At 41.3% G+C, this 22,877-nt stretch overlaps 2 protein-coding genes across 2 annotated transcripts; both read right to left on the bottom strand.

Moving 5' to 3' along the window:
* Positions 1–1,362: 1,362 nt before the first annotated feature.
* On the bottom strand, positions 1,363–3,284 carry LOC124268834 (protein SON-like). The gene is made up of 2 exons (XM_046703849.1): positions 2,293–3,284; positions 1,363–2,076 (listed from the first exon to the last, which is right to left on the bottom strand). The coding sequence occupies exons 1-2, from the start codon at positions 3,282–3,284 to the stop codon at positions 2,058–2,060; spliced, it is 1,011 nt and encodes a 336-aa protein (XP_046559805.1). The 3' UTR covers positions 1,363–2,057.
* LOC124268833 (proton-coupled folate transporter-like) lies at positions 1,363–22,235 on the bottom strand. Its single transcript, XM_046703847.1, is given in 6 exon segments — positions 1,363–8,212; positions 8,214–8,253; positions 10,144–10,300; positions 15,064–15,147; positions 20,877–21,381; positions 21,383–22,235. Coding segments are annotated over 6 exon segments (1,551 nt in total). The 5' UTR covers positions 22,025–22,235; the 3' UTR covers positions 1,363–8,089.
* Positions 22,236–22,877: the final 642 nt, after the last annotated feature.

Genomic DNA, 22,877 nt, shown 5'->3' with positions numbered 1-22,877 from the left:
GTAGCTCTCTCTTTGGTACCAAAGAAGCTGTAAGATGATCCACCAGAAGTCTTTACCCAGAAACTCGGCAGCTAACTTGACAACGGTGTCAGTAGAAGTGGTGTATCTGGGAATTCTGAGTCATACCTCGAAAACCTGTTTTCGGTTTTCTTTAAGTCCCAAAGAAAGGTTTTTGACAGGGCTTTGAACTAAGAGCTACAAATAGTGTTTACTTTCGGAAAGTAAAAGTTCTGTTGAGGTTTACCTTGGTTATGTCGGGGAGAATGGCAAGGTCAGTTATTTTGACTAGGCAAGCCATTGGTTTATATTGATAGATAATATAAACTGACGCGTAATTAAGCACTGGTTGGAAATGAACAATAGGACATGGGGATAAAACCACTCATACACTCGTAGTGTTAGTGTTCCTCGTATCAGAGAATGTTCGATTCCGTAAAATATCCACCCCTAGTGAGTGGACCAGACAATCAAGTGATCAACAGTATGAGCATCGATCTGCGCAGTTGGAAACCGATGACATGTGTCAACCAAGTCAGCGAGCCTGACCACCCAATCCCGTTATACGCCTCATACGACACGCATGGGTTACTGAAGATCAATATTCTAACCCGGACCTTCACGAGTAATACCATTTAGAAAGTGGTCAAACGTAACCTATGTTATATATGGGAGCATTCTTTCTCACTAATGTGGTCACTGTAACATAGTGTCGAATCAAACCGACTGATTATACTGAACTAAAGAAAGAAACTTCACACTTGGGGAAATGGAATTATTCTGAAAATGGGTAGTACAAGGTAGTTAATATGGGCGAATACCACAATGGCAAGGTGTAACAGGTACGGATACGGCTTTTTGAGAAACGAGGTGCACAGTTCATTTTCAACCGTTTGCACCCCCCTCTGGATCCGCCTATGTGTAACCTGACTATCTGCCCATTGCAACTGTGAAGAAGGGTGTGGCGTTTAACTGAACAGTTCATACAAAACCGTTAAGCCCGCTGCCCATCTTCGCGGCGAGATGTCCTTATGTTGGGCCGATTCTGACTCAGGTAAACCGTAATGAATATCTTGCACCTGCATATGGCTAAATATCCTGCAAAATGCGGGTATTGATGTCAGAGTGGCCATCGAGATCACTTGAACTCACTCCCATTGTGATAGTCCGATGCGTCTCTCTACACACATCTTTCTTGTACATAGGCAATGAGAGGGAATTATGTGATAGTACTGTCTGAAGTCTGTGGCTCACAGAATTAGATATGCGTGTTTCTGTAAATAGTGAATGAGGTCTCATTTTTGCATCCACCTTGACTCCCACGTACATCCTCATTAACCAGGAAAAAAACATTTAATAAAAGTATAGTTGCAACAGCATTGACTTTATTCACAATCATATGGACTAGTGTACCTGTAGCTCTCCCCTCGATGTAGATCACATGACCAGTCCTTGCCTGTCACGCCCTCCTCCTTTCAGCGTACGTGGCAGTTCTCTCAACCTACAGCCACATCACTGGCTGCGTGGCAGTGTTAACCATTATAACAGAACAACCTATAACAGCACATATTTGTCTTTCCTAACTTGAATACATGTCTAATCTCAGTCTGGCTAGTGGCGGACAAAGCCTGGGATAACATGGCCACAGTCACGTGCGTGGAATATCAACAATGCAAACATACATCAATAAACTGAAGGTTATTGTGTGACTCCAAAGTAATTGAATGAATATCTTACATACACCATTATTGTACTATTTCTCTTATGACATGAGGAGGGAACAGCTTTGAGAGTATGACCATGACCCCTGTAGGATGTATGGATACAAGCTTCAGGACAGGCCAACTCTCTGCTGTCTGATAATGTTAAGTACCCTGTCAATGTTACAAAAAGTTACATTATTTTTATATAAAAAGCATAAATCGTATAAAAAGTGTACTGATTATGAGATACTGCTACTGGACTTCCACCTGCATAATTAACATTAATATGAACGGTGAATACCTGCAAACAAAACATGTAACACTAACACACAAACTATAGACAAAATGGCCAGGGCTCTAGATTGTGATAACAAGCCTGTATGGCCATCCAAGCATGCTGACAGCAACTAACTTGTATGGTTGTCCAAGCACTATGACAGCAACAAGCTTATATGGCTGTCCAAGCACTGTGACAGCAACAAGCTTGTATGGCTGTCCAAGCACTGAGACAGCAACAAGCTTGTATGGCTGTCCAAGCACTGTGACAGCAACAAGCCTGTATGGCTGTCCAAGCACTGTGACAGCAACAAGCTTGTATGGCCGTCCAAGCATGCTGACAGCAACAAGCTTGTATGGCTGTCCAAGCACTGTGACAGCAACAAGCTTGTATGGCTGTCCAAGCACTGTGACAACAACAAGCTTGTATGGCTGTCCAAGCACTGAGACAGCAACAAGCTTGTATGGCTGTCCAAGCACTGTGACAGCAACAAGCTTGTATGGCTGTCCAAGCACTATGACAGCAACTAACTTGTATGGCTGTCCAAGCACTGAGACAGCAACAAGCTTGTATGGCTGCCCAAGCACTGTGACAACAACAAGCTTGTATGGCTGTCCAAGCACTGTGACAGCAACAAGCTTGTATGGCTGTCCAAGCACTGTGACAGAAACAAGCTTGTATGGCCGTCCAAGCATGCTGACAGCAACAAGCCTGTATGGCTGTCCAAGCACTGTGACAGCAACAAGCTTGTATGGCTGTCCAAGCACTGTGACAACAACAAGCTTGTATGGCTGTCCAAGCACTGAGACAGCAACAAGCTTGTATGGCTGTCCAAGCACTGTGACAACAACAAGCTTGTATGGCTGTCCAAGCACTGAGACAGCAACAAGCTTGTATGGCTGTCCAAGCACTGAGACAGCAACAAGCTTGTATGGCTGTTCAAGCACTGTGACAGCAACAAGCTTGTATGGCTGTCCAAGCACTGAGACAGCAACAAGCTTGCATGGCTGTCCAAGCACTATGACAGCAACTAACTTGTATGGCTGTCCAAGCACTGTGACAGCAACAAGCTTGTATGGCTGTCCAAGCACTGAGACAGCAACAAGCTTGTATGGCTGTCCAAGCACTGAGACAGCAACAAGCTTGTATGGCTGTCCAAGCACTGTGACAGCAACAAGCTTGTATGGCTGTCCAAGCACTGTGACAGCAACAAGCTTGTATGGCTGTCCAAGCATGCTGACAGCAACAAGCTTGTATGGCTGTCCAAGCATTATGACAGCAACAAACTTGTATGGCCGTCCAAGCATGCTGACAGCAACAAGCTTGTATGACCGTCCAAGCACTCTGGCAGCAACAAGCTTGTATGGCTATTCAAGCGCTGTGACAGCAACAAGCTTGTATGGCTGTCCAAGTACGCTGACAACTACAAGCTTGTTGGGCTGTCCAAGCACTGAGACAGCAAAAACCTTGTATGGCTATCCAAGCATTGCGAGACCCCATTCAACCAGAAAGTATATCCATTTGCATCACAGGTGTTGTGAAACGATCTCAGAGTTACACTATAAATACACCTGATATGAATGCAATCCATGGGATGACTTATTAGGTTGAAACACTGAAATTAAAACATAGCATATTCAAAAACAACCATCACATCTATACAAGCTAACAAGGGCAATAAGCGACAATAAATAAATGTTTAATATATACGGACAAAACATGAGATTTACATAACACTGAATTATGCTGTTCTTCAGCTAGGATACAATGCTCCAAATAGAAAGTCAAACAGCTTCCCTAATGACAATGCCATAGTTGTTTTGATTTCACAGTAGCACGCCTGCCCTGCTCGCATCAGCTGTGAGGTACTGCCATAGGTTAACGGTAGAGGCTCACAGGACACAGGTCATACTCCAAAATATTTGATTATTTGCGATGAATGCTTTATTTGCAATTACATTCAATGATTTAGGCTTTACACCACTTTAGGCTTCCTTCCAGAAATATCTCAGCACGGGACGCCAAACTGGGCTTCACACAATGCACCAATGTTTTGGAATTAAGCTGCAGTCTACAGCATCATGGTGAACAATTAACCCAATGGGCTTCCCAACCACTGGAGCAGAAAAATTCCTGATTCCATCAAAACTGTTGCAGTGGTGTTACACACTGACAGCTGGGCCAAGTCAGGACTTGCACAGGATGCTATCAGTTCACACCCCTGGACACTGGAAGTAAACAAATCAAGACATGCTTCTTACTGGATGTCTTGATTGGCAGTTAGATGTTGTGACAACATGGCGACATCAGCATTGAACTGACGAGAGGACCAGAAGTTGCCCTGGTGCTGGACTACAAACAATAAACAGTCATCAGTAGCTTCATGCCAACATGGTGAAACACACCATACATGGGCAAAATAGTAATATCACAGAAAATAGTCAAAGAATTCTTGTCATAATCTATCAAAAGATAAAAATACAAAAAAACAAGTTCATATAAAGTTTGATTCAAGTTCCCTTGGTGACCAACACGCTATTGCCAATGTTGTCAGGTCAACAATACACCTACCAATGTCAAGGAACTGCATTTCAACGCAATGTTCCAATTTACAAAGCTCATTTGCAATCAGAACCAACAGTATTTTTTAGATCTTGAAAATGTGAGAAGACTGGTCATATGCACTTTGATTCCTGTTTATGCACACTGAGTGTGGTGTGGAAGAGAAAGGATGGTACACTACCATCTAACAAGATTTGTGGTGGTGCTGAGATCATGCACATTCAACAACCCGAATGCATAACAACAGAATAGATATATGTATAAGGTACTGAATAAATAGATCTGTAATAGTTATTGTATAAGCTATACACACATAACTGTGGAATGGTAGAGACTAACATTATTCTTCAAATTTGCTGACACAAGTCATATGATCAATGTCAGCCTGATCTCCCATATCAGCTAGTGGAAGCTGGTTATCTGCCCCTGGATCTATCTGGACATATGGTGTACTGCCCGGGACTGCATGCTAAAGGTAGGTCAAGGCAAATTGTCTTTCAAACAAGAACATGCCCTGAGGAATACCAAGTAGTCAGTAATAAATGCAGGGCTACTTCTTCACAAAGTATTACATCAAACCTTTTCTGAGGCAGTTGTATCTCTAACCTTCACCTTCTGAACCTGTTAACAATTCTCTCTCTTGGCTTTTTGATAACCAGCTTAGATTTTGGTTATGTAGAATTAATTGCCATGGAAAATGCACAAATGAAGAATTCTGTTTGCTAAGGCAATTATTACACCTATACTTTCAATGCTAGCAGTACGATGGCCCCAGCAAATTCTGGTATTTGTGGTCAGAGAGGACAGCTGCTGTAGGCTCCCTGGGTGACAGCCGTGACTGGAGGTACTGTGCAAGTGAGGATGTGACCAGTTTCGTGTCTGGATATCTATTACAGTGCATGTACAGGGTCGCAAGAGGCCTCATGGGAGGTCAGGCTGTGTAAATGTTGATGTGTAAATGTTGTAAACACAATAACTATGTACACAAAATAAACAAGTAACTTTTGGCTGTTTGGTGGTTATAGATTATGGCAAACATTGGACTAAAGAGATATATATCAAACATTGCCGCAATGATTAGGACATTCACAACACACACATCTGACTCAATCAAAACATTTTCTTAACTACTTCACTCACTTTCAACTTGATCATTGTGTAGATGTGGGGTTTTTAAAAGAATAAACCAACTAAAACTGTTACCATGGAGAGTATGTTCCTGCAGACCAGCTGTATCAGAGATAACTGGGATGCTAAGTTCAACAGATAAAACAAATAACATCATTACACCACAAGATCCTTTCTTCTTAGCCTTGCTTCGTAGTTCAACCTATGTTAACCGGATCCACACTATGGGTTAACCTCTACTATCTCATTCACTCTAGGCTTTTCCTCCAACACTTAACTTACAGAGACTTGGGGGAAACTGTACTAAATCAAGTCCACCGTGAAGACCTGGCTAGAATTGGTCTTCCAAAAAGAGGAAACTAATAGGATCAGGTGGTCAGATTTGATAAGTTGTCTGATGCTTGTCTTTGGATCCAAATTGCGTAGATCAATGTTCCTTAGTCTACTATACATTCCATAACATACGTATAGAGAGAATACTACTGCATCAGCAGAGCACAAACAAACTTTTAAATCATCATCATCATTACTATGCTTATAGAAAATATATCTTCTTCCCATTGATTAGTTTTTAGCAAGCCATCCTTGTTGAAAGAGGCGACTAACGGAATCGGGTGGTAAGCCTCGATCTTGGTTAAACCTGTGATCGTAACCCAATTGTGTAGATCAATGCTCATGCTGTTGATCACTGGATAGTCTGATCCAGACTGGATTATGTACAGACTGCCGCCATATAGCTGCAGTATTGGAAGTGCAACCAACCAACCAAACCATTGATTAAGTGTTAGAGATTCAAATGGGCCTGGTACAATATATATTACATTAACTTTCACACAATCAGGCATCACCTACGGAAGGCCACATCTGTTGATATCGGCTGGTACTGTAGGCATTCTCATTCACCACATTCACGCTACCAAGACTACAGGGTGATCTTTCGTTGAAGTGGAATGACGATATCAGACAAAGAAAATGCAAATTCATACCACACATATAACAACATGGTGTAAAAATATCTCTCTCTGTAGACGATAAACACATGCAAGTGGTTGGTAGTAGGAACTGGAACCAAATATGCACTTTGTAATGGAAGGTCGATGACACCACATGCTGTGTATGGTTTCAACTTGTGTCAAACTGAGGGGGGAAAGTATTCTGTAGGGCTTACACGAACAATTCACTTCCCTGACCTGAGCTACAGAGTTGACCCCATACATAGCCTGTGTCACATGGTGTATAATGCTGACTTCATTGGATTTTCATTCATTGTTATATAAGGCCACAACAAATTAACAGTCCATCTGAAGTGAGATGGTAAGCAATTTATCCCGTATGTTTTACTGCACATTGTACTTCCTGAAAAATACAACCCCAAAACATGGCATGTGGAGATACAGAAAGTGGTCAAAGAAATCAAGTTTGGTGGGAATGGATAACATTTCATCAATACAGCCTACTATCTCATTTCAGAATTATTTTTACTTTTCAGAGTGATCAATACCAGCACTGACTGATCTAAGCGACCACAGTCACACACTTACTCTACCCTGGAAACAATCATTACTCACACTGACAGGATAACAACACACTGATTCAAGGCTCGAACAGATATACAACACTAAAATCAACTTCCCCTGGAACAGTTCTCATGGCTCTTTTTTCAGTTTCGGCCTGTAATCAATTTCCAGAAACCCAGCATATTATACATGAGTCGTAAGACCTAAAACAGTATAAACATCACCAAATGTCCAACAAGATTTCTTGTCACTACTACCAAATTTAATGTCATGAACTTTAATACTTTTATTAATAAATGTATATCTTTTTGTACAAATTCAGGGTTTTAAGCTCTTTTGGTGATTTTCAAGGCTTCACAAGATCAATCAATCAAGGGGACCCTAAAAATTCAAGGCCATTTGAAGCCAGCATGAACCTTGATATCCTGAAGCCACACACTGCATGCAACACAGAGACAGCTATAACATAACTCTGTGGACACACCAAGCACCTGTCACACACACAACTAAACTCTCCTTTCCTACTGATACAAAGGTGCTGTTTTCATATTTTTCTGCTTCTTGATTGTAGCCACAGCTGACACAATACTCTACAACAAGTTCTATAAAACGTTGAGCTAATGTAAGCACTGTTGATAAATAAGTAGAAAACATCTACCAAATCAGTTGACAATCGTACAGACCTGCTGTGACTTCTAATTTCACTTTTGAGCAAAAGAAATATGATGCAGTGTACAATATCCCCGGAAAATGTCCCAACACGTCAGACTTATGACAATACTACACAAAACCTTGATATCCAACAACTGTCCAGCATACAGTCAATCTGGCTGATCTCTGTCAGCAATCACGGGCTCAAGGTACACATTCCACAACAATCCATGGGACCTCAGCGTGCTGGCTCATTATGCATCTTGACTCAGCTGAATGAAGCTGATTGGTTCCTGTGCCAGTCGGTCAGTTTCAGATTCGCTGGGTGCCGCAGGTCCCTCCTCCTCGGGCTGCAAATCGGCTCCATCCATTGGCTCAGTATCCCTGAGGCTCCTTCCTCTCTAGATATCGAAGGGCTCTGAAAACACACCATATATCTTGTTGTAATGAACCTGTAGCCATCATTGCTCACATGTCTCTCAGCATTGGCTCAAATAAGAAATAAAATCATTTCAGGTCCTTAAGTAACACATTTAACTAGAGCAAATGGACTTGAAAAATAAATAATATGACGGAAACATACTGAACCCCTGGAAGAATACATGTATGAAGAAAAATTTATCCTGCCACAACAGTATACAATATTTCTTCTTGCTTTAATTGTAAAAGAATGTAGAACAATGTTAACATTCACCCAAAAACAACCTCCATGTCAGGTACATGGGTAAGGTCAGGTAAATGGGTAGGGTCAGATAACCAGGGGTCAGGTACCTGGGTAGGGTCTAATGAGGGGGTCAGGTACCTCGGTAAGGTCAGGTAATGAGGGGCCAGGTACATGGGTGGGGCCAGGTACCAGGGTGGGGCCAGGTACATGGGTAGGGTCTAATGAGGTGGTTAGGTACCTGTGTAGGGTCAGGTACATTGGTGGGGTCAGGTACATGGGTAGGGTCAAGTACATGGGTAGGGTCTAATGAGGGGGTCAGGTACATGGGTAGGGTCAGGTACATGGGTAGGGTCTAATGAGGGGGTCTGGTACATGGGTGGGGTCATTATAAAATTTTATTCAAGGAATACACCAAACTTCCAAAAGATATCATTTTCATCATGAATTTCTAAATATTTGATCATATTGTTTCATTTTTTATTTATTTTAGGCATGATTTCAAACATATTTCAATGCAAAATATCATTTGAAATAATGTAATAAAATAAATAAATAATTATGTGTACAACAGTATGATAAAATCCTTTCTAAATTTCTTTTTTGTTAAAGTGTGCAAAATCGTTTTCATTGAACAGGGGTCATTTTACGCTTTTTGTCCTTATTTGAAGTACAACATTTGGTATTCACCGGGAGATAAATAAAGCTCATGACGTCACTTCCGCTACCTTATATGGCAACAACGAGATGCAGACGACCTAGTTCAGATTGAGTGGGAAGGGTCATATACGACATGTAAATATTATAGCATGTATTTCATGGATGGGGGTCAGACAGATTCCAAAGATTCCAGAGTTTAATATTAATATTTCTGCTGGTTACTTAACTATTTACGAAGATTTGATACATCCTGCTGGTTTCTAAAAAGTAAACAAGCGACTGACGTCTGGCTGTCCATTTACATATGCAAATCACCGCTAGGAGGCGTGTCTCGCGCAGAAAAGCCGAAATACCGTTTGCCGCGATACCATGGATGCCACGATACAACGAGGTCCGAGCATACATGTGTAGGGTCAGGTACCTGAGTGGGGTCAGGTACATGGGTGGGGTCAGGTACATGGGTGGGGTCAGATAACCAGGGGTCAGGTACCTTGATAGGGGTAATGAGGGGGTCAGGTACCTCGGCAAGGTCAGGTAATGAGGGGTCATGTACATGGGTGGGGTCAGGTACCTGGGTGGGGCCATGTACATGGGTAGGGTCTAATGAGGTGGTCAGGTACATGGGTAGGATCAGGTACCTGGGTGGGGCCATGTACATGGGTAGGGTCTAATGAGGTGGTCAGGTACATGGGTAGGGTCAGGTACCTGGGTGGGGCCATGTACATGGGTAGGGTCTAATGAGGTGGTCAGGTACATGGTAGGGTCAGGTACCTGTGTAGGGTCAGGTACATGGTTGGGGTCAGGTACATGGGTAGGGTCTAATGAGGGGGTCAGGTACATGGGTAGGGTCTAATGAGGGGGTCAGGTACCTTGGCAAGGTCAGGTAATGAGGGGTCAGGTACATTGGTAAGGTCAGGTAATGAGGGGTCAATACCTGGGTAGGGTCGGGTACATGGGTAGGGTAGGTAGTAAATCTATTATACTTACACAGTGAACCCAGTCGGCAAAAAGAGCAGGATGATGGAAACGATGAAGACAAAGCCTCCGAAGTAGTGCAGGGAGGAAGCGTAGATCGCAGTGAATGTGAAAGGCGCAAGAAAGTAGATTATGCTTTCCCCACAATGCATCACAGCAAACAGTGACCCTGCAACAAAAGTCAGTGTTGCTCATCCAAACATCTCAGAAACCATGAAAAATGTAAAATGTGTGAAACATGTTGATTTTTTTAGACAAAGTGCAATAATATTAGGAAAAAGACATTGTTGTAAAAATTTGGGACTATTTGTAACATCCTCATTAATCTTACAATCTGAAGAATTGCAACACCACATTCAATGCAGTAGTGTCAAACAAAAAACACACATGAGAGCCTAAACATGTTAGTCAGAAGTTATGACAACCTGACATGGGACACGTTACATCCCAAGTTGAACAAGAAGACAAAGTCATCAATATCCCCCGCAACAGTCCCAACTTTGACATGGCAATACAATATTTATAAGGAAATTAAAACAGGCAATGCCACACGTCAATGATGGTCAACTTGGGTTATTTTCAAGTTTAGTTTTTTTTCCAAATTCTTGTGAAAGTTTCTCCGGACAAAATGACTTCTTCATAGAGTCACAGTTCAAGTCATGTTTCCATGGAAACCACAAAAAATAAAATTCACATACTGGTGTAACCCCCCAAAGGCATCATGGTGAACAAGATGACATCCTCATAGCCACAGCCTAAGTCACGTTTCCATGGAAAACGCAAAAAAATGATATTGGGTCTAAACCCCAAAAGGCACATCTGTGGATCATGCTTGACATATGTACCAAGTTTGATAAAGCTAGCATTACAGTTTAGAAAATCTGCTCCGGACAAGATGACATCCTCATAGTCATGTTTCCATGGAAACAGCAAAAAATAAAATTCATATCTGGGTCTAACCATCAAATGGCATATCTATGGATCATGCTTGATATGTGTACCAAGTTTGATGAAGCTAGCATGTATAGTTTAGGAGATCTGTTCCGGACAAGATGACATCCTCATAGTCACAGCCTAAGTCATGTTTCCATGGAAACAGCAAAAACTAAAATTCATATCTGGGTCTATCCCCCAAAAGGCACACCTAGGGATCATGGTTGACATGTGTACCAAGTTTAGTTAAGCTATCACGAATAGTTTAGGAGATATGCTTCGGGCAAAGTGTGACGGACGCACGGACGGACATGGACTAACGCACGAACGGACGGAACTCGTTTCTATATCTCAACTAACATTTGTTGCTGGCTTGGAGCTGACCGAGATAAATCTGTGATGTACCCTTGTCACATGCAGATGATATTGTTTTAATTGCTGAAAATGAGAATGATTTAAATGTTATGTTGGACTGTTTACATAATTGGTGTATATCCAATAAGATGACTGTCAATAATGTTAAATCCAAAGTTGTTCATTTTAGACACCCGTCAGTTTCAAGAAGTAATGTTTTATTTGTATGTGGTGATACGGAATTGGAGACAACAGATTGTTATAATTACTTAGGTTTGCTTTCAACAGAGCATTTAGATTATTTACGCATGGCAAAATCTGTAGCTAATTCTGCTAGTCGGGCACTTGGCTTATTAATTACTAAGTATAAAGTGTGAGGCGGTATGCCATATCAAACATATTCCAAGTTGTTTTTTTTCTATGGTTTGGTCCACCATCAATTACGGCGTATCCATATGGGGCACCTATAAATTTTCATGTATAGATGCTGTACAAAACCGTGCAATGAGGTTTTTTATGGGTTTACGTAAATATGCCCCAAACAATGCTGTTAGTGGTGACATGGGTTGGTGCCCACCCTTTGTTAATCAGTGGCGAGGTGTGTCTAGATTATTTAGACGATTATGTAATTTAGATCCATTCCGTATAACAAGTAAAGTTTTTGTTTGGAGTAATGTTTCTGCTGTTTTAAGGAAACGGAATTGGAATTTTAGAGTGCACGTTAAATTTTCTGATCTTGGTCTCCACCATTTTAATAACATACACGTTAACTATCATATTCCTTTGTCGTTTCGGAAGTGACACGTAAATTATTTGATAGTTTTAACTCTTCTTGGAAAAATTCTATTTCAAATGTAAATGGTACAACGAGCAATGGAGGTAATAAGTTAAGAACATATGCTACCTTTAAGGATGAATATCATCCTGAATTTTATTTATTTAGCCACATGCCTCGCTCTTATAGACGTGCTTTAGCACTTTTTAGATGTGGTATTGCTCCTCTAAGAGTTGAAACTGGACGTTATAATTGTACTCCTCTAAAGGAAAGAACATGTTTTTACTGTAATGATTTTATTGAAGATGAATGTCATGTTTTACTGCACTGTCCACTTTATTTTTTTGAAAGAGGTGTCCTTTTTAGTAAATGTGAGCAGCTTATTGTGAGCTTTTTGTCTTTTAGTGACTTTGATAAGATCCGATTTTTACTGTCCAATCCACAGGTGTCTTTTAATACAGCCAAAACCTGCTTTCTTATCATTCGGTGTCGACATGCCCTTTTATATTCTTAACTTCGTACTGTAAATATATATTATATATCCTATATTCTTTTAGTTTTGTATTTTATATGATATAGTCTCTCATAAGTCTGTAAAGATTGGCTCAACGTTTTATTATTCCCTTCTATGTACATATGTATGATGTTGAGGTGAGACTCAAATAAATTATCTGTCTGTCTGTCTGCAACAGACTGGGCAAGGCGGTAATGATATGGCAATATATGGCAACGTTGATGGGCAGCAAGACGCCACAACAAACAGCCAGTATCATAGAGATCATCATGACATGACCTCCAGTATCCTCTCCTCATCCCATGATGCGCAATATGTCAACACTCTTTGAGATTAATCTTTGATGTGCACCAACAATCACAACTATGTAGCGATGACCTAAGAGTCAAGGTGTTTGTGTCAAGACATTAGAAGTGGGCTAGTCAGAGGCAATCCCACTGTCTTCCTGCACCTTCCCCATGTTGACCTGAATCAGGTTACCTGTGTAACAATGATATCATGCACACAGTGTAGGGTGTAGGGGGTAGAGACTGGATAGTCATAGCAGTAATGATGTGACACCTGAGTGAACATATAGCACAACTGTTTACGTCCTGCGGCAGACTGTTACAGCCAACAAAGTCGAATATCCTGATTACTGTGATGTGTCCAGGACAACTAGCGTGTGACAGACAGTTAAGTCCTGGGGATGGCTTGACCTCAGTGATCCTCTTCGCCGCTCCCCACCCCCAGTTGCCAGGCATGACAAACATGTGAGTTGGGGGGATGACATGGCCTCAGTAACCACCTTACCCCTCTCCACCCCCAGTTGTCAGGTGTAACAGACAGGTGAGTTGGGGGGATGACATGACCTCAGTGACCATCTCACCCCTCTCAACCCCCAGTTGCCAGGTGTAACAGACAGGTGAGTTGGGGGGATGACATGACCTCAGTGACCATCTCACCCCTCTCCACCCCCAGTTGTCAGGTGTAACAGACAGGTGAGTTGGGGGGATGACATGGCCTCAGTGACCATCTCACCCTCTCAACCCCCAGTTGCCAGGTGTAACAGACAGGTGAGTTGGGGGGATGACATGGCCTCAGTGACCATCTCACCCCTCTCCACCCCCTGTTGTCAGGTGTAACAGACAGGTGAGTTGTGGGGATGACATGACCTCAGTGACCATCTCACCCCTCTCAACCCCCAGTTGCCAGGTGTAACAGACAGGTGAGTTGGGGGGATGACATGGCCTCAGTGACCATCTCACCCCTCTCCACCCCCAGTTGCCAGGTGTAACAGACAGGTGAGTTGGGGGGATGACATGGCCTCAGTAACCATCTCACCCCTCTCCACCCCCAGTTGCCAGGTGTAACAGACAGGTGAGTTGGGGGGATGACATGGCCTCAGTGACCATGTTACCCCGCTCCACCCCCAGTTGCCAGGTGTAACAGACAGGTGAGTTGTGGGGATGACATGGCCTCAGTGACCATCTCACCCCTCTCCACCCCCAGTTGCCAGGTGTAACAGACAGGTGAGTTGTGGGGATGACATGGCCTCAGTGACCATCTCATCACACACACACTCCAATTCCCAGTTGCCAGGTGTAACAGACAGGTGAGTTGGGGGGATGACATGGCCTCAGTGACCATCTCACCCCACCCCACCCAATTCCCAGTTGCCAGGTGTAACAGAGAGGTGAGTTGGGGGGATGACATGACCTCAGTGACCTATCCAGATGTACGACAGCTGGATACCATTATATGTTTGATTGTTGTTTAATTTTAAACCCACACTCAGCAATATTCCAGCTATGTGGTGGAGGTTGAAAACCTCGATGATCTTTAACCTCACATTTGTACTGAGAACACTTATACTGTGGGTTAAGTAAGTTCACAGGCCTAACATTGTAAGTTTCATACCATCTTTGAGTGTAACATATGTTATATTTGGGATTACACTTTCTTTGTAAAGTACAGATTCTAGTACTTTTGTTGGGTTGAGTCCCATCTGGGATTCGAACCCACACCCTCAGAGTCAGGCACCTAATCGCCAGCACACAAAGTCAGACGCCTAGACCGCTCAGCCACCGCGGCTTTCACAATTTGTTCATTTTCATAGCTTTCAGCCGTGGGAGCCGTGCCAACTAACACTTATCAGAGGGGTACACAAAGTCAGCAGTCTAGACTACCAGTTGTCCGACTTCCATTTTTTGTGGATGAGCGGTCTAGGCGTCTGACTTTGTGTGCTGGCGATTAGGTGCCTGATGCTGAGGGTGTGACAGTCTGTACATGTTTAAACAACATTTTAGAACCATATGGTGGCTGTCAAAGTTGCAATTAGTCACATGGCTAAAGTACATTCAGGGGAGAATCTCACCTTGTTCTGATGGGGAGATTCCTCTTGACACGATGGACCTCATCATAGGGAATGGCAGAAGTTCAAACGCCAACAGCAGGATGGCTGAAATATTGAGAAAAATCCTTCAGTGAGTGCCTGACATACAAGTTACAACATAGGTCAAGGACACAATGCGTGCATGCGTGCATGCGTGCATGCGTGATTGAGTGAGTGAGTGAGCGAACGATCTATGATATAGGACAAGGAGTGAGGGAGTGAGTGAAGCACAACTGAAATCAAGAGATGTGTGAGAGTGACCCACAGCATCGTTGTTGAGAGAGTGAGTGAGTGAGTGACCTACATCATATGTGTGGAGCAAGAGTCAAAATGACAAAGGCAATCCAAATGAACAGAAATTGTGAAGCATGCAATATCCATTTGTTTGCTCCCTGATTAATAGTTACCTCCTAAATGAATTCCTGCAAACATCCCTTCTCTAGGGCTTCCATGCATGGGCACATTAAGCACAAGTTATCACCTTGGCAATGTTTAATCATTAAACTGTCTGTAATATTCATGTGTCTGATGATTGTAATGAGAAGACAGTAGCTTAATTACTGTCACCATGAAGAAAGAAGCATTTTAAAGAAATGCTTTCAGTGACATGTTTTGGATAACCAACATCACCAATGCCACTTGCAACATTATATTTTGTTCAAAAATAAAGTAATGTTTGTTTACTTGTCAACTAGGGATAGTGTGAGATGGTCACTGAGGCCATGTCATCCCCCCAACAACCCACACATCAGTTCACTAGTGACAGAAATGAATACTTAACCCAAAACATTACAACACAGGTGGCAGTTTTTATTGGGCAAGATGTGCCTTTTCCTTTGTTTCAACACACTTAGCAACATTTATAAGACAATGAACTAGTGAGATCCAAACTTCCTTGATTATCATGTTAATAACACCTTATTCTGGAAAATACTCCAAAACACTTACTAACCAAATATCAGAGTCAATTCTTTTCAGCTTTGAAACAATCCCTAATCATAGCAGTTATCTGTTGTGGCACTGCATCTTTGTTCCAGCAGATACACCCATGAACCGGCATGGCCCTTGCTTACAGGGCAGATATGCACGGAACGCTCACTTCCCTCACTTCAGTTTAGCAAACACGCAAAGGGAAAGGCAAGGATGGTACGCTTCACAACACAAATACTTAAAACTTGAACATATCATGGACATCCAACATGGCCACCTGGTGTGTAAATATACTTTGCTGTTTTCCTTAAATGGTTACAGCTTCATCAAACAATTATGGTTGGAATTACTCAACACAGAGCACTTAAATATTGTTAGGCTGTTTCTAAGGCCTGCAGAACCTGTTTCAGTTAATTCCTGATGTAAATATCACCTCAGACTGAAATAGTCACATGATAGGCCACACAGATAAAATATTATTATAGTTCCTATTACAGCTATCATTGTTTTTATCAAATTGTTCTTTACAAACAAGATCAAAGGTTTCATTAAGACAACAATGATTGTAAAACCGAACGCTATGCCCCGTGTCTCATTTAAATCAGTGTATCTATCCATGACATTAACAATTGTCAATGAAATTAATACTGACATTAAAAAGAAAATTCTCATTTTGATAGTGACTGTCAGAGGGAAATGTCTTCATTTGTATTGTCTTAAAGCTTCAAGTGAGGAAGTAACTCTTTTAAAATAAAAGTTCGTAATTTTATAGATCTTTTGGTATTATAAAAAGGTTTTTTTGTAAATACACAATTTCCAAATTCTCATCTCCCGATCATTTCTTTGAAAATGCAAGTCTCAAAGTTTATTTGGATACAAATGTACTCTTTTCTTGGCAGACAATTTGTAAAATCAAACAAGAATCATAAGTAGCTGATAACATTTAATTATTTTATAACAGCTTGTAGATCTGTCAAATCTTTTGGATTGTCTATCTGATAATGTATAGCATGACTAGTACCAGCTAACAACTGACTACTTGCTGACAACTGCAGGATGTAACAATATCTTAAGCATTAATCTAGGAATTGGACTTAGACACCGTTGCTTCATTAGCCATTCCTGTTTTAATATTCTTTTTACAAGAACCAATTTGAATTAAATTTCACTTGTTGCTGTTGTGGATGGTTTCTTGTGTCACAATCGCATCCACTTCGGATTTATCTGGAGGAAAATGTCAGGACTCAACCCCCAAAAGTACTGCAATCTGTACTTTACTGAGAAAGTGTAATCCCAAATAAAACATCGAAAACTTTGACCACTATCTAAATGGCATAATGCATTAATAGCTTCAGCCGTGGGAGCCATGCCAATTTACACTTGTCAGGGTATTGTTTGAAAAGGCCAACTAGCCAAACTATGTTTGCAAACCTTCACTATTGCTGATATCTTGCCTTCGTTCAGTTAGGTACCATACTGTATGCCTGCATTGTGTCTCCCTGGGCCTTACCATAAACGTAATAAAACGTTCACTATCAACTATCTCACCACAGAATATTTAACATCTACTGTCTGATCACCATGATCACAGTGTTTAACACTTTCTCACCTTATAATAAAGACACTTGTCCATGAAATTTCCTGTTAGTCTTCAAATGATCTTAACAAAACTCTACTGCTGCATATTGAATGTCACCCAGACACAGTTATCAGAAGGATGTCTCTTAATGTTAAGTGATATATAATAGTTTGATCACTATAGTTTTATCAAACAGGAACCATGACATTCACAAGGTTAACTTGCCAACAGTGACTCATATTTATGTAATCACAGTCTCAAACACACACACCCCCCAAAAAAGAAGAAAGAAGAAAAACTCTATCCATGAAGAGAGGATTGCCAATCCCCAAAATATTTCTGACCCCCAAAATATTTCTGACCTCTGACCAGTGTCCTACCCCATGCAATGAACAGCCATACCACTCAGTGACACAAGGCCTGAGAAACAGCCCACATGTGGTCACAGCTTACATGAATATATTTAGTTACATGTGTATCAAGTACGAGACTGTCCACCCGCCCACTGTGCCCCGACTTGAGGTATGATTGTAAATGAGTGTCAAGAGGAAAGCTCCTCAACAAGGCATGTAACCAGGCTAACTATATGTGAAGCTCCACACAACTACAATCATCATGATCATGGCAATCAAACTGTATACATACCTTTAGTGACCACAATATCACATACCTTTAGAGACCACAATATCACATACCTTTAGAGACCACAATATCACATACCTTTAGAGACCACAATATCACATACCTTTAGAGACCACAATATCACATACCACATTTTAAAAATGCATACACAGTGTGCGAAATAGTTTCCAGACTTTGCTAGCCATTTAGGCTAGTTATGCCTGAAAGTTACTAGCCCACAAAATAATTCACAAACCTGAAATTTGAATGTAGGAACTTAGTAAAGATTACCAAAAAGGTAAAATACCATCAAAAACAATTAAGAAAACAGTAACACATGTTTGAATTTCTGAAATATTTTCTTTATGCTCAAATAACTTAAATAAGTCTGGTTATACGAAGAACATTTTTATCAGGTCAAAATTTAAAATTAAATTAAATGTTTATTATAACTTAACTAGCCTGAGACTGAGAGAGTGATATATTTACAAATGAAAATCATGCATCTGCACATGATGGTTTATGTACAGTATACTAACAGTCCTTGGGGTATTTCCATGTCCTTGTCTAGGCAAGGCTAGTTGACCTGGCACTGACATTGACTGAGCACTAGGAAAACACACTACTGACCACAGTGATAGATATTGAGCACACAAGGACACTTATCATGTTAAGATCTTGACAGTCAAGTTGAAGATATTTACCTAGATCACCGAATCTGTTACTGGTTTGACAAATACCCCCCAGGCTACCACCAGGAGTCATACAGAGTTGCTACTACTCCCGATCAACAGCAAACAATGTTGTCACAAGTTCACATAAATAATCAAATATGATGTGTTAATAAATTAGCCAGTCCATGACTTTAGCTACAAGTCCAAAGACGTGGCCCACGAAAATTTCCTTCAGTGTAGCAAAGTATGCACAAATAAGTTGATACAGTTACACCAAGATCTACTTAAAATTATGTCATCATTCTAATTGGCTGATTGTATCACAAATAAGTTGATACAGTTACACCAAGATCTACTTAAAATTATGTAATCATTCTAATTGGCTGATTGTATCCTTGAACATGAATATTTTCTGTGATACATGTACACTAAACAATAAAACCTGCATGTCATATCATCAAAGGCCACACCCAAAAACAGTTAAGGTTCTGATTACACAAAATGCCTTTAACCCTAATTTTTTTAACTATTAACTACCTCCATTGAAATTTGCTCCCCTGTTGCAGTGAAACTTGTATAGCCACACTTTTCATCTGCATCAGTGAACATTTGATAGCTCCATTCACTGACGCAGGGATTTAGTTTTGTGACTTAAATCTACTGTGCATCAAGTTGCCACATGCCTGTCTCCTCTGTGATGACTGGTGTGCAGTGCTCTGGTCAGACAAACCTTGCAGATGCTAGTTCAGATTTAAACACGGAAAGTCTGGCTCAACATTTAAGTGTGAGATACTTGCATTAGAGTGGTATTTGTCAAGGCAATAAAGTTGTTGTCAGTTCAAGCCATGAGACACAAATGACTATTTACTTGTCTATTTTACTTTTTGAAGTTTCTATTTTTCAGGAGATACCGTACATGTCAAAAAATGAACCTCACATGATTTATAGGGTGAGGCACATTATGTTTTGCCATATTTGTTGCCTAACTGGGACCATACATATGCACTGAAAACATAATTAATATCTACCTACCTACCCTTACTTTTCTGTGTGGCCTTAGACAGTTGCATCAATTTATTTGTCATGACTGACTTTAACCAAGACTTGTTCTCCAGCATACATGTATACTTTGAAGCTTGCCTCAGGGAAAGGAACTTTTCAAAATTTTGGGGACACGTTTAGCCTTATTTCACTATTCTTGCTTGTACAAGACAAAAATGTTGACATTTTCTGAGTTGTATTCAGTTCCTTTTTGAGACTTCAACCACTAGGTTACCCTGTCAGACTAAGTAAGTAGGGCTGAACAGCACCTGTAACAGTATTTTGATAATGGCACGTAACAAACTGTCACCTTAAGCATGTAGATGAAGAGGCCAATCAGCAAATTAGTCCTTTGTTAAAAACAGACATTGTGTCTGTATTTCGGGTAATCATTTACTGTTAGATTCAATGAAAAACAAGATATAACTCATGTTGATTGTTGAAATGACTTTAAAACCTTCCAGGAGCAGCTTATTTGTCTACAGCTGTTGCATGGCAGGCAAACGAGTCATAGGTTCCATGCACAGGTGAAAGCTTTCAATACAAGAATGGTGCTCACCAGGATCCGGGAACTCTAGTGATGCATGATCATTGATCAGTGGATCCTTGCACGACAAAGGGATGCAACTCCAATATCTTACACAGCTGTGAGTATGGTTTATCACGTCGGGGGACACCAGAAATGGGCTTCACACATTGTACCCATGTGCGGACTCAAACCCGGGTCTCCGGCGTGAAGAGCGAACGCTTTAACCAGTAGGCTATCCCACCACAAGGCTATACAACTGTGACAACACTAGATAATAGATGAACATATTTTGATATAAAAATACTATTCTGACAGTTGTTAAGTCTGCATTTCTTCCTGAGAAAGGGATTCTTCTAACATATAGCATTAGTGAGCATTGAAAATATACCTTGATCTTTGTTTGTGATTTCTAAGGACTTACCAAAGTATAAAATTGTTTCATTCTGAACAACAGCAATCCAGAGGGTCCCAAGGGCCTTGGAGAAGTATCCAATAAATGCGATGTTTGATTCTGTGAGGAACCTCCTCATAATGGGTGGACTAAGTGCAACAGCGGCAGCGGCCACAGCCATGATGACGGACAAGAACAGACCAATTTTTACATACGGCCCCGGCCCAGTCACATCCGTGCGCCAGGAATACAAATATGGCTGTCCACTAAGATACAACACTAAGACATTCTCCTGCCCAATATGTACGGCAGCGTATGTCTGGAACGCTAAAATGGCCATCCAAACTTTAATTAGGCCTCGGTTTTTACAACAGTTGAATATTTTGGCCATCGGAGCGAACAAATCTTTGCAACAATTCCCAGTCCTTCTGTGTCGAATCGGTCTGTCCGCTTCGCTGAGCTGGCATTCCTGGACCAGGAAGAAGGATATCAAGAAGGCGATCACCCCGCAGATTAGAGTGAACCAGAACGGTTGCAAAAAATCCACTGGACTTGACCCAGAATCCAACCATGATGTTTCCAAGTGCATATGCACCACCATTCAAAAATTCTTGGATAGCAAGGCGCGAGGCTCTTTGATTTGGTTTAACGCTGTTAATCGCAAAATATGTTGATCCCGCCAAGAAGGCGGTCATACTCCCACTGATTCCCCTGAGAGCTGATGCCATGAAAAGGCCATCCAGGTTCCAGCCAGTGTATAAAATCAGGACATATATGAGAGAATGTGCAACACTTCCTAGTGACGGCAGCCATAACAGGATCTTGCGTCTACCTGTGCGGTCACTGACAGCCCCCAAGATGAGGACAGTGATGATGGCTGGTAAACCCTCCGCAATCTGGAGTCCTAGTACGGCCAGCACACTCTCCTGCTGGGCCTCGTGCCAGGAGCTGGTCTCATTCCCACTCATGCCTTTCTGAATATCTATCAAATTGAGGTTATGTTTTTTGTGGATTTGGTCCTGAACATATTCCTGGAACAATGGTAGAGACATGTGCCGTGAGAGAAAGAAACAAAACAGGGCAGCATCTACGAAATAGCCTTGAATAAAATCCACACACTGAAATATTTTTCTTCTAATGCCCTGTACGGGTGTCGTCTGCTCAGCGTCCTGCGACATGGTGTAACAATGATCCGAAATACTGACCACGATTTCCTGGGTTTTAGAGAGTCATTGATTATCAACTGTCTCAAGCCTAACACCGACCACACATTGTATCTGTTACGTCACAGTAATTAACAACATCCTCCAGTATGACTCACGGTCATATTTTGAATTGAAATGTTGAGGCCACAAGATTGTGTCATCGCAAGTTCATTCATGGAGAACTTCTAGCACGCCCCCTGGCAGGTGCCTGGTAAGAACGATAACTCTGTGAAACAGAATTTGCGCATTGCAGCTGCTTTGACATTTGCATTTGTTGGTTACGATAATCTTTGTTAATAGTGGAATAGTATTAATTATGTAAAGGACCATTCTTACAACAAAAACACCAAGAAATATTTCTCCATAACATCAATAAATATTGACCACAATAACAAAGTACTGTCTATAAAATACAAACAACAAAACGTGCACACACAAACTGATTTTACGTCCTCATTATTTACACAGTACTGGCTGTGAGATTCCCTTCGGCCAGCAGCGACGAGTACGAGGACTGTATCCTCATTGGTTCTACCATCGGCCACACATGTATCAGGTCGACATCGACGTGGCATCCATTTAGCTTTTACATTGTGTATTCATTTAGTTGTTTTTCTTTTAAATGTTTTATTATTATTAATCTGTGCCTTATTGTCTGTCCCCTCCTCCCCCGCGCGTGAAAAAAACTTCAGAAAGTTAGGTTATTAGTTTCTATCTTATTTTTCGTCTTTGAACGTCCATAGCATGAATCTCAAAACCTTCATTGACACACCTATCCTCGAACCATGTCCCAATTAGCTGATTTCATGTCTCACCCAGTTTTAGT

Source organism: Haliotis rubra, unplaced genomic scaffold (genome assembly GCF_003918875.1).
Source record: "Haliotis rubra isolate DU_JTF1 unplaced genomic scaffold, ASM391887v1 Scf140, whole genome shotgun sequence".
Classification (NCBI taxonomy): domain Eukaryota; kingdom Metazoa; phylum Mollusca; class Gastropoda; order Lepetellida; family Haliotidae; genus Haliotis; species Haliotis rubra.
This window is presented reverse-complemented; position numbering and strand designations above follow the sequence as displayed.